This window comes from Cetorhinus maximus, chromosome 1, assembly GCF_964194155.1.
Source record: "Cetorhinus maximus chromosome 1, sCetMax3.hap1.1, whole genome shotgun sequence".
Classification (NCBI taxonomy): domain Eukaryota; kingdom Metazoa; phylum Chordata; class Chondrichthyes; order Lamniformes; family Cetorhinidae; genus Cetorhinus; species Cetorhinus maximus.
The window spans coordinates 235,591,613-235,602,356 of record NC_135879.1 but is presented as its reverse complement, the minus strand read 5'-3'; the positions used below and the strand labels follow the sequence as shown (position 1 = coordinate 235,602,356).

Sequence of the window (10,744 nt, the reverse complement as noted above, 5' to 3'; positions counted from 1 at the left end):
AGGCAGAGAGAGAGAGAAAATGCGAGGCAGAGAGAGAGAGAAAGTGCGAGGCAGAGAGAGAGAGAAAGTGCGAGGCAGAGAGAGAGAGAAAGTGCGAGGCAGAGAGAGAGAAAGTGCGAGGCAGAGAGAGAGAGAAAGTGCGAGGCAGAGAGAGAGAGAAAGTGCGAGGCAGAGAGAGAGAGAGAAAGTGCGATGCAGAGAGAGAGAGAGGCGCGAGGTAGAGAGAGAGAGCGCGCGAGGCAGAGAGAGAGAGAGAGGGCGCGAGGCAGAGAGAGGGGCCGCAGGCCGAGAGGGAGGGCAAGAGAGACAGAGAGAGTGCGAGGCAGACAAAGAAGCGTGCGAGGCAAATGGAGGGAGAGTGTGAAGCGCAGAGAGTGCGAGGCAAGTAGACGACAGTACGAGGGCAGAGTGGGAGAGAGCACGAGACAGAAAGAGGGAGAGACAGGCATATACAGCGAGGGGAAGAGAGAGAGGGGTAGGCAGACAGACAGAGGGGGGGACACAGAGAGAGTGAGACAGACAGAGGGACAGAGAGACATAGACATTTGGAGAGAGAGAGAGTGAGACAGAAAGATAACTTAGATCTGACATTTCATGCCTAAATATGAGTACTCTGACATGTTCCGCCATCATTTATCAGTTATGATCTGCTTTTACTACACATTACAATTATGACCTTAATATATTGGGCATAGAGAGAGGGACAATTCCATTAAGCCCTTGGGGTTTGGTTTCCCTCATTGCTTAGCAGCCAGAGATGGGGTTTTGCGAAATAACCTTGGTGAGAAAAGCCCCCAGTTTTCATCCCAGTCAAGGCACTGGCAGTGGGTTACCCCTGCCCTCAGCGTCCTTGAGCAGCTGGCAGTGGGTTACCCCTGCCCTCAGCGTCCTTGTGAAGCTGGCAGTGGGTTACCCCTGCCCACAGCGTCCTTGAGCAGCTGGCAGTGGGTTACCCCTGCCCTCAGCATCCTTGTGAAGCTGGCAGTGGGTTACCCCTGCCCTCAGTGTCCTTGTGAAGCTGGCACTGGGTTCCCCTGCCCTCAGTGTCCTTGTGCAGCTGGCAGTGGGTTACCCCTGCCCTCAGTGTCCTTGTGAAGCCGGCAGTGGGTTACCCCTGCCCTCAGTGTCCTTGTGAAGCTGGTAGTGGGTTACCCCTGCCCTCAGTGTCCTTGCGAAGCTGGCAGTGGGTTACCCCTGCCCTCAGCGTCCTTGTGAAGCTGGCAGTGGGTTACCCCTGCCCTCAGCGTCCTTGTGAAGCTGGCAGTGGGTTACCCCTGCCTTCAGTGTCCTTGTGAAGCTGGCAGTGGGTTACCCCTGCCCTCTGTGTCCTTGTGCAGCTGGCAGTGGGTTACCTCTGCCCTCAGTGTCCTTGTGCAGCTAGCAGTGGGTTACCCCTGCCCTCAGTGTCCTTGTGAAGCTGGCAGTGGGTTACCCCTGCCCTCAGTGTCCTTGTGCAATTGGCAGTGGGTTACCCCTGCCCTCAGCGTCCTTGTGAAGCCGGCAGTGGGTTACCCCTGCCCTCAGCCTCCCTGTGCTAAAGGGCTGCCTAGTAGTGGCCATTTCCCTACCCTCTGGGTGTTTGGACATGCTCGTGAAGGTGGGGGTCAAATCAGGCTTGCCTGCGATGCCTTCCACAGTCAAAGAGCTAGCCACCACTGTCTTTCTCACCTGAAGCATGCTCAGTTGGGTGAGACAGAAGAGGACACCCGCCACAGTCACCTGACCTTTCCTTCAGCTTCCTCAGCCAGAACACCTACTGCACAATACAGGCTTCTGGATGCCGAAGTGAATCGAGGAAAAATAAACTCCCAACTCCACTGTGCCTTTATCAACCTCAACTTGTCCTAAAGCTCCTAACAGCTAACAAAGTACAAGGGAGATGATGGCGTAGTGGTAGTGTCTCCGGACTAGTTATCCAGAGGCCCAAGCTAATGCTTTGGGAACAAGGGTCCAAATCGGCAGCTGGCGGAATTTAAATCTGGAATATAAAACTATGGTGGCCGTATCATCTATCATTGATTATAAAATGCCCATCTGGTTCACACTTTAGGAAAGGAAATCTGCCACCATGGCCTCCAGACCCACAGCAACGTGGTTGACTCTTAACTGCCCTCTGAAATGGTACAGCAAGCCACTCAGTTCAAGGGCAATTAGGGACGGGCAACAAATGCCCATGATGTCCACATCCCATGAAAGAATAAAAGGAAAAATAAGTACTTCTGAAACGCGGGCTCTGTTATAATGTCGGAAACACGGCAGCCAATTTGCACACAGCAAGCTCCCACAAACAGCAATGTGATCAATGACTGGACAATCTGTCCGACTGATGTTGGTTGTGGAATAATCCATAAGGATAATCCATAAAACCATTTGGCCCTTCAAACCTGCTCCACCATCCAACAAGATCCTGGCTGATCTTCTACCTCAAATCCCACTTTCCCTCTCTATCCCCATTTCCCTTATATCTATCAGAATACAGGCCAAGGCCACTTTCCTCCAATTTCTCTTCGCTGTATGACCCATTACTTGCACTGCGCCATCCCTTTAAAATTACCACACAGCCATGCACACACACTTCTTAAAGGGACCCTTGCTTGTCACACAGCCATGCACTCGCAAAGCTCAGAGGAAACACTGGCCCAAGACACCAGGGATAACGCCCCATCTCTTCAAAACAGCATAACGGGATCTTCCACATTCACCCGAGAGAGCAAACTGTGCCTCAATTTAACGCCTCATCCGAAAGATCACTCATCCCACAGCGCAGAGCCAGGGCGCCAGCTGGGATTTTGCTCAATTCAACTCCAGGGACCCCATCACATCATCTCAGCTGGACCTCCGATGCAGTACTGACAAGAGTGCTGCACTGTCGAAGGTGCTGTCCTCTGGATAAGACGTTCAAACCAGGTTCAGCCTGGGCGTAAAAGATTTCATCCTGCTATTTTGAAGAGGAGCAGGGGAGTTCTCTCTGCTATCCTGATCGATATTTATCCCTCAATCAACACCTTAAAAACAGATTATGGAGTCATTATCACCCTGCTGTCCGCAGGACTTGGCAAAATGCAACTTGGCTGCTCTGTTTCCTACATTTACAACAGTGACTACACTTCAGAAGTATTTCGTGGGCTGTGAAACGCCAGTGGGACGTCCCGTGTCCACCAAAGTTGCTGTATAATGCAAGTCTTTCACTTTTCCACACACACACACCTGGCTGTTGAAAAAAAAATCTATGCCATCTGGTGTGAAACATATTGATTTTCTTCAATAAAAATAAAAGAAACGCCCTTTTAAATAGCCAGGATTCAAACTAAATAGGGGCAGTATCATTCTCCTGCTAGTACAAGACAAGCAACGCTTCCTCTTCACACACACACAGACACACACACAGACAACGAACCCTCCTCCGAACTCACCCTTCCTTGTCGAATCCATCTGATTCCTGCTGCTGCAAATCCTCTGCGCTGCAATTTGGGCTTCCTCGGAATCAGCATGTGGCCATGGGATGATCCGGGAGGAGCTGCCTGGAGAAATCACCTGGATTATATAGAGCGGGACAAAGCGCAGGCACCGGCGCAGCGAGAGGAAGCGATAAGCCCCCAGCCGTCTCCGTTCCCTCTGACAGACAAAACCCCTGCTCTCAGCCCACCCCAGCGCTGCTTATAACAGAGGAGCAGCAGCTTCCCTCTGGGTCTTAGCGCCCTTCACTCACCCTGCAGAGGCTGCACACTTCTGTCAGTCGAGCGTGGCTGGCTGTTAAATTCAGATCTATCAGCTCCCATGCTCCCTCTCATTGCAAACAAAAAACCAACATGAAAAAAGGCGCAACACTAGACCGAAGCGATCTTGCTTTCAGGTCACGCATCTGATGATAACCATCAGAGAAAGGACGAAAAAAAAAATCATTCACTTCTCTAGGCGAGACTTGCTGTGTTTTTTTTTCCCCCCCCACACACATTTGCACACCCTCCTTCTCCCCCCTGCTCACACTAAGATATGAATATGATTTGAGGGCTCAAGGTAACTAAGAAAATAACTGGGCTGTTTACATTTTTAAAGGTTCCTCAAATGAAACTTGCACAGTATCGATGTTGCTCCCAGAGTTGATGGGTTAAGGGGCGACACTGTACCCTGGTGGGAAGTCTGAGTTGCTGTGGCAACTTGCACTTTTTACATGCATACTGTAGCTTGGAGCTATGGATAGTGATGGTAGAGGCTCCAACATTCTTTCCATCACATGGCTCTCCCACTCTTAGCGCCTGCCATTGACGTCTGTCGGATGGATTTGCACGTTGTTTCCACTCAAGCTGTTTGGCCACGTTATGAACACACCTTCCTTGACCATCAAGTCCTGGAGTGGGACTCGAACCCAGAGCTTCTGGCTAAGGATCAGGGATGCTACCAACAGTACCACAAGAAATCTAAAGCTTGCTTACTTACTTATTAGGGGAGATAAAGGAGACCCAGTAGATGTAGTATACTTGGATTTCCAAAAAACATTGAATAAGGTGCCACACAACAGGTAAATGCACAAGAGCTCATGGAGTTGGAGGTTAATTTTTTTTTATTTGTTCCTGGGATATGGGCGTCACTAGCTAGGCCAGCATTTGCTGCCCATTCCTAATTTCCCTAGAGAAAGTGGTGGTGAATTGCTTTCTTGAACCACTGTAGCCCATGTATCATAGATAGACGTGCAGTGCTGTTGGGGAGGAAGTTCCAGGATTTGGACCTAGCGACAGTGAAGGAATGGCGAAATAGTTCCAAGTTAGGATGGTGAATGGCTTGGAGGAAAATTTGCAGGTGGTGATGCTCCCATGCATCTGCTGCCCTTGTCCTTCTAGGTGGTAGAGGCCATGGGTTTGGAAGGTGCTGTCAAAGGAGCCTTAGGCAGAATGAGGACTGGTGGATAAGGAATGAGGACAAGAAGCAGGGAGTAGGGATAAATGGGGCATTTTCAAACAATCATCAGTTTCAGTGAAAGGTCATCTCGACCTGATACAGTGACTGTTTCTCTGCACAGATGCTGACTGACCTGCTGAGTTTTTCCAGCACTTTTTTGTTTTTATTTCAGATTTCCAGCATCAGCAGTATTTTACTTTTGTAGTAATGTATCTAAGTTTGCTGCTGATGATGATGTTGATGATAAGATAGGTGGGAATGTAAGCTGTGAGGAAGACATAGGAGGCTGAAAAGAGGTTAAGTGAGTGGGCAACAAGGTGCCCATCAGCATGTAATGTGGCAAAGTGTGAGGTTATTCATTTTGGTCAAAAGAATAGAAAGAAAAGCAGAACTTTTTTTTAACAGATGTGAAACTTGTAAATGTTAATGTTCAGAGAGATAAAAACAAAAAGCTAAAAGCTACTGCGGATGCTGGAAATCCAAAACAAAAACAGAATTACCTGGAAAAACTCAGCAGGTCTGGCAGCATCGGCGGAGAAGAAATCAGTTAACGTTTCGAGCCTTCATGGCCATGAAGGCTCGAAACGTTAACTGATTTCTTCTCCGCCGACGCTGCCAGACCTGCTGAGTTTTTCCAGGTAATTCTGTTAATGTTCAGAGAGACTTGGATACACTCGTACAAGGAACACAAGGCTTTCATGAAGGTAGAGCAAGCGATTTTTTTTTAATATTCCTTCATGGGCTGTGGGCATCATTGGCAAGGCAGCGTTTATTGCTCACCCCTAATTGCCCTTGAGAAGGCGGTGGTGTCATCTTCTTGAACTTCTGCAGTCCATGTGGTGTAGGTACACCCACAGTGCTGTTCGGGAGGCACTTCCAGGATTTTGACCCAGCGCCAGTTAAGGAATGGTGATATATTTCCAAGTCAGGATAGTGAGTGGCTTGGAAGGGATCTTGCAGGTGATGGTGTTCCCATGTATCAACTGCCCTCGTCCTTCCAGGTCGTAGAGGTCACGGGTTGTTGAAGGAGCCTTGGTGGGTTGTTGCAGTGCATCTTGTAAATGGTACACACAGCTGCCATTGCTTCGGAGGTGGAACGGGCTGCGTTGTCCTGGTGTCAAGCTTCTTGAGTGTTATTGGATCCGCACTCATGCAGGTAAGTGGAGAGTATTCCATCACACTCCTGACTTGTGCCTTGTACATTGTGGACAGGCTTTGGGGAGACAGGAGATGAGTTACTCGTCACAGGATTCCCTGTCTCTGACCTGCTCTTATAGCCACATTATTTATATGGCTGTTCCAGTTCAGTTTCTGATCAATGGTAACCCCCAGGATGTTGTTAGAGGGAGATTCAGCAAAGGTAATGCCATTGAATGTCAAGGGGAAGTGGTTAGATTCTCAATTATTGGAATATTGCCTGGCACTTGTGTAGCACGGATGTTACTTGCTACTACTGAAGAGTAACTAATGGTGCTGAACATTGTGTAATCATCAGCGAAAATCCCCACTTCTGACCTTATGATGGAAGGAAAGTCAAGGATGAAGCAGCTGAAGATGGCTGGGCCTTGGACACTACCCTGAGGAACTCCTGCAGTGATGTCCTGGAACTGAGTTGATTGACCTCCAACAACCACAACCATCTTCCTTTGTGCCAGGTATGACTCCAACCAGCAGAGTATTTTCCTCCTGATTCCCATTGACTCCACTTTTGCTAGGGCTCCTTGATTTCATACTCTGTCAAATGGTGCCTTGATGTCAAGGGCAGTCACTCTCAGCTCACCTCTTTTGTCCATGTTTGAACCAAGGCTATAATGAAGTCAGAAACTGAGCAACCCTGGCGGAACCCAAATTGAGCATCAGTGAGCAGGCTATTGATAAGTAAGAGCTGCTTGACAGCGCTGTTGATGACCCCTCCTATCACTTTACTCATGATGGAGAGTAGACTGATGGGGCGTTAATTGGCTGGGTTGGATTTGACCTGCTTTATGTGTACAGGACATACCTGGGCAATTTTCCACATTGCCGGGTAGATGCCAGAGTTGTAGCTGTACTGGAACAGCTTGGCTGGAGGCACGTCTAGTTCTGGAGCGCAAGTCTTTAATACTATTGCTGGGATGTTATCAGGCCCATAGCCTTTGCAGTATCCATTGGCTTCAGCAGTTTCTTGATATCATGTGGAGTATCTGGGAAGAGTGTCCTGCAGTCAGCATCGCGGTGAAGCAGTCTAGGGAGATTGTCCTGCAGTCAGTTCTTGTTGAAAATAACAAGAGTGACATCATAAAACAGTGCGAGACAGCGGCAGAGAGATCAATGTCCCGACTCCAGAAAAACATGCAGAACGAGCTCCAGTTGCAGTCGAGGGGGGTCGATGTCAAGGAGAAACTCCAAGAGGTGAAGAGCCAGCAAGCCTTGCTCTTTGCCTCGGAGGCCTCCAAAATAATCTTCCGTTCCAGAGTCCACTCCGTGGAGCAGGATGAGACATGCTCACGTTTCTTCTTCCAAAAGGTACACACAGAGACCTCTGTGATCAGCAGCCTGAAGGAAGAAGACAGCTCAGTAAAGTCATCGCAGTCTGACATTTTGAGGATCAGCAAATCCTTTTATGCTGGATTGTATGATGTGAAGCCCACCGACAGCACGGCCTCCCAGTCCTGCCTGTCCTCTATCACGGAGGTCTTAGATGACAGTACACGGGAGAGCCTGGACAAACCACTAACTCCTGGTGAACTGACTAAGGCCCTTGAGTCCTTCAAGAAGAGTAAGACTCCCGGAAGCGATGGCTTGCCGGCTGAGTTGTATTCGGCTCTGTGGGACTGGATTGGCCCAGACCTGCTAGAAGTGTACGAGAGTATGCTTCTGGCCGGCAGCGTGTCAGAATCCATGAGGAAAGGCATCATCACCCTCATCTACAAGCACAAGGGGGAAAGGGAGGAAATTAGAAATTGGCGACCCATTTCACTGTTGCATGTGGACTATAAGATTCTGTCCAAAGTCATCGCCAATCGGGTCAAGTCCACTCTGGAATTGGTGAACCACTCTGACCAGACCTGCGCTGTGCCTGGCAGCAAGATCTCTGACAGCCTTGCGCTACTCAGGGATACGATTGTCTATGTACAGAACAGGGGTATGGACACCTGCCTCATCAGCCTGGATCAGGAGAAGGCCTTTGACAGAATATCGCACACCTACATGGTGGATGTGCTCTCCAAAATGGGGTTTGGGGAGGGAATCCGTAACTGGATCCAACTGCTCTACACTAACATCAGTAGCGCAGTTTCAATCAATGGGCGAGAATCAGATAGTTTTCCAATTAAATCTGGAGTCAGGTAGGGCTGCCCTCTCTCCCCTGTCCTGTTTGTGTGTTGCATAGACCTTTTGCTGAGTCCATCAGGATTGATCCGGGCATAAGAGGAGCGATGATCCCAGGCAGTGGAGGCACTCAGGTCAAAGCCTCCCTGTACATGGATGATGTCGCCGTCTTCTGCTCAGATCCGCTGTCAGTGTGCAGACTGATCCACATCTGCGACCAGTTCGAACTGGTCTTGGGAGCCAAGGTGAATCGTGGGAAGAGCGAAGCCATGTTCTTTGGGAACTGGGCTGACCGATCCTTTGTCCCCTTCACTGTCAGGGCTGACGGCCTGAAGGTGCTGGGGATATGGTTCTGAGGGAGTGGGGCATGCATTAAAAACTGGAAGGAGTGAGTGTCTATGGTGCAAAGAAAACTGGGCATGTGGGAGCGACGCTCCCTCTCCATTGCGGGTAAGAACCTGGTCATCAGGTGTGAGGCACTCTCGCTGTTGCTGTACGTGGCACAGGTCTGGCCCATTCCACACTCCTGCGTGATGGCGATCACCCAAGCCATCCTTCGCTTTATCTGGAGGTTGAAGATGGATCGTGTCCGCAGGGACGCGATGTAAAAGCCTCTAGATAAGGGGGGAAAAAAATGTGCCCAACATCGCCCTCATACTGATGGCCACCCTTGTGTGCAGCTGCATCAAGCTGTGCGTAGATTCTCGGTACGCAAACACCACATGCTGAGGTTCTACCTGTCCCCAGTGTTGCGAAGGATGGGTCTGGCCACTCTGCCACGTAACCCTCCAAATAGTTGGACCGTGCCGTACCACCTGTCCCTCGTGGAAAAATTTATGCAGACAAACAACTTTGACCACAAGTCCATCAGGCAGTGGTCAGCACGTAACGTCTTAGAGGCCCTGTGGGAAAAGGAGATGGTGGATCCTGTCGGATGGTTCCCTGAGCAGACTGTCAAAGTCATTTGGCAGAATGCCTCATCGCCAGAACTTTCCAACAAGCACCTAGATGTAGCTTGGCTGGTGGTGAGAAAGGCCCTCCCCGTCAGATCCTTCCAACATGCCAAGAGTCTCACCTCCTCTGCACGTTGCCCTCGAGGTGGCTGTGGTGGGGACGAGACCGTTGTTCACCTCCTTGAGGAATGTGCCTTTGCAAAGAAGGTCTGGAGAGAGATGCAGTGGTTTCTGTCGAGGTTCATCCCGAGCAGTGCTGTGACACAGGATTCTGTGCTCTATGGGCTGTTCCCAGGGACAGACACTGAGACAAACATCAACTGCAGCTGGAGGATCATCAACTCGGTGAAAGATGCTCTTTGGTCTGTCCGAAACTTGTTGATCTTCCAGTGCAAAGAGTTGTCCCCGACCGAGTGTTGCAGACTGGTACATTCCAATGTCCAGGACTACGTGCTGAGGGACGCACTAAAGCTTGGGGCAGCCACCACAAAGGCGCATTTGGGAAAGGTCACTGTCTAAGACCTTTCTGCCACAGTGCACCGAGGGGCTGGGAACTGTTGAGAGCCCCTCGGGCTGTACAGCTCACAATGAATGTATGCATTGAATACTAATTGTATTATAATTGCATTGAAGCACCTCAGAGTGCAACATGATGTATGTTGATAACTCCAATACCATTGTCTGATTGTCTGTAATGACCATATTGAAATGATTGTACTGAAGCGCCTCATGATCCATGTGTAAAAGTTGAATATGATTGCACTTTTTGTGATGGCAATTTTGAAATGATTTGTAATGTTCTTCCAGATATTTTAAGAATAAAGTATATTTTTCAAAAAAAAGAGATCAGAACCAGCGCGAGTGTGGGCATCATAAAGTGATGTCAGCACAAAGGTGAGAGCTGATTGGTGAGTAATGGGTCAGTATTTTTCTCCAGTTTAAAATAGATTCAGCTAATGAAAGGTAAGGGTTCTAGCTTTTATGAAAAGGACATAAATAATTTCACTTTTTTTACTGTATTTAACTTAAAGGGTTTTTTTTCAACTAGAGGCATGGCAGGGCAGCTCAGTCCCGTGCTATGTACCGCCTGCAACATGTGGGAAGTCCTAAACGCTCCTGGCGCTCTGACCGACCACGTGTGCAGGAAGTGCCACCAGCTGCAGCTACTTGACCTCCGAGTTTCGGAGCTTGAGCGGCAGCTGGAGGCACTGAGGTGCATACGCGAGGCTGAGAGTTTCGTGGATAGCATGATTTTAGGCATGGTCACTCCACAGCTTATTGAAGTGCAGACAGAGAGGGATTGGGTGACCGTCAGTCAGAAGAAAGGTGTCAGGCAGGTAGTCAGGAAATCCCCAGGGTGCATCTTGCTCGAAAGCCGTTTTTCTGTGTTGGAAAACGGTGAGAGTGACGGTTCCTCTGGGGAGTGCAGCCATGCTCATGGTACTGTGAGTGGCTCAGCTGCATGGGGTGGAGGTGGGAGGAAAAAGAGGGGAAAAGCAATAGTGGTAGGAGACTTGATAGTAGGGGGAACAGACAGGCATTTCTGTGGCCATAGATGTGACTCCAGGATAGTATGTTGCCTCCCT

General features: G+C 49.4%; 1 protein-coding gene across 5 annotated transcripts in view; it reads right to left on the bottom strand.

The window, feature by feature from the left end:
- adisspb (adipose secreted signaling protein b) overlaps positions 1 to 10,744 on the bottom strand; it is a 153,015-nt gene that overhangs the window by 118,194 nt on the left and 24,077 nt on the right. For all 5 annotated transcript variants that reach the window (XM_078554656.1, XM_078554647.1, XM_078554640.1 and 2 more), the window contains exon 2: positions 3,414 to 3,521. In XM_078554656.1, coding sequence (XP_078410782.1) covers positions 3,414 to 3,432 — 19 coding nt within the window. In that variant the 5' untranslated portion in view covers positions 3,433 to 3,521. The remainder of the gene's footprint in view (positions 1 to 3,413; positions 3,522 to 10,744) is intronic.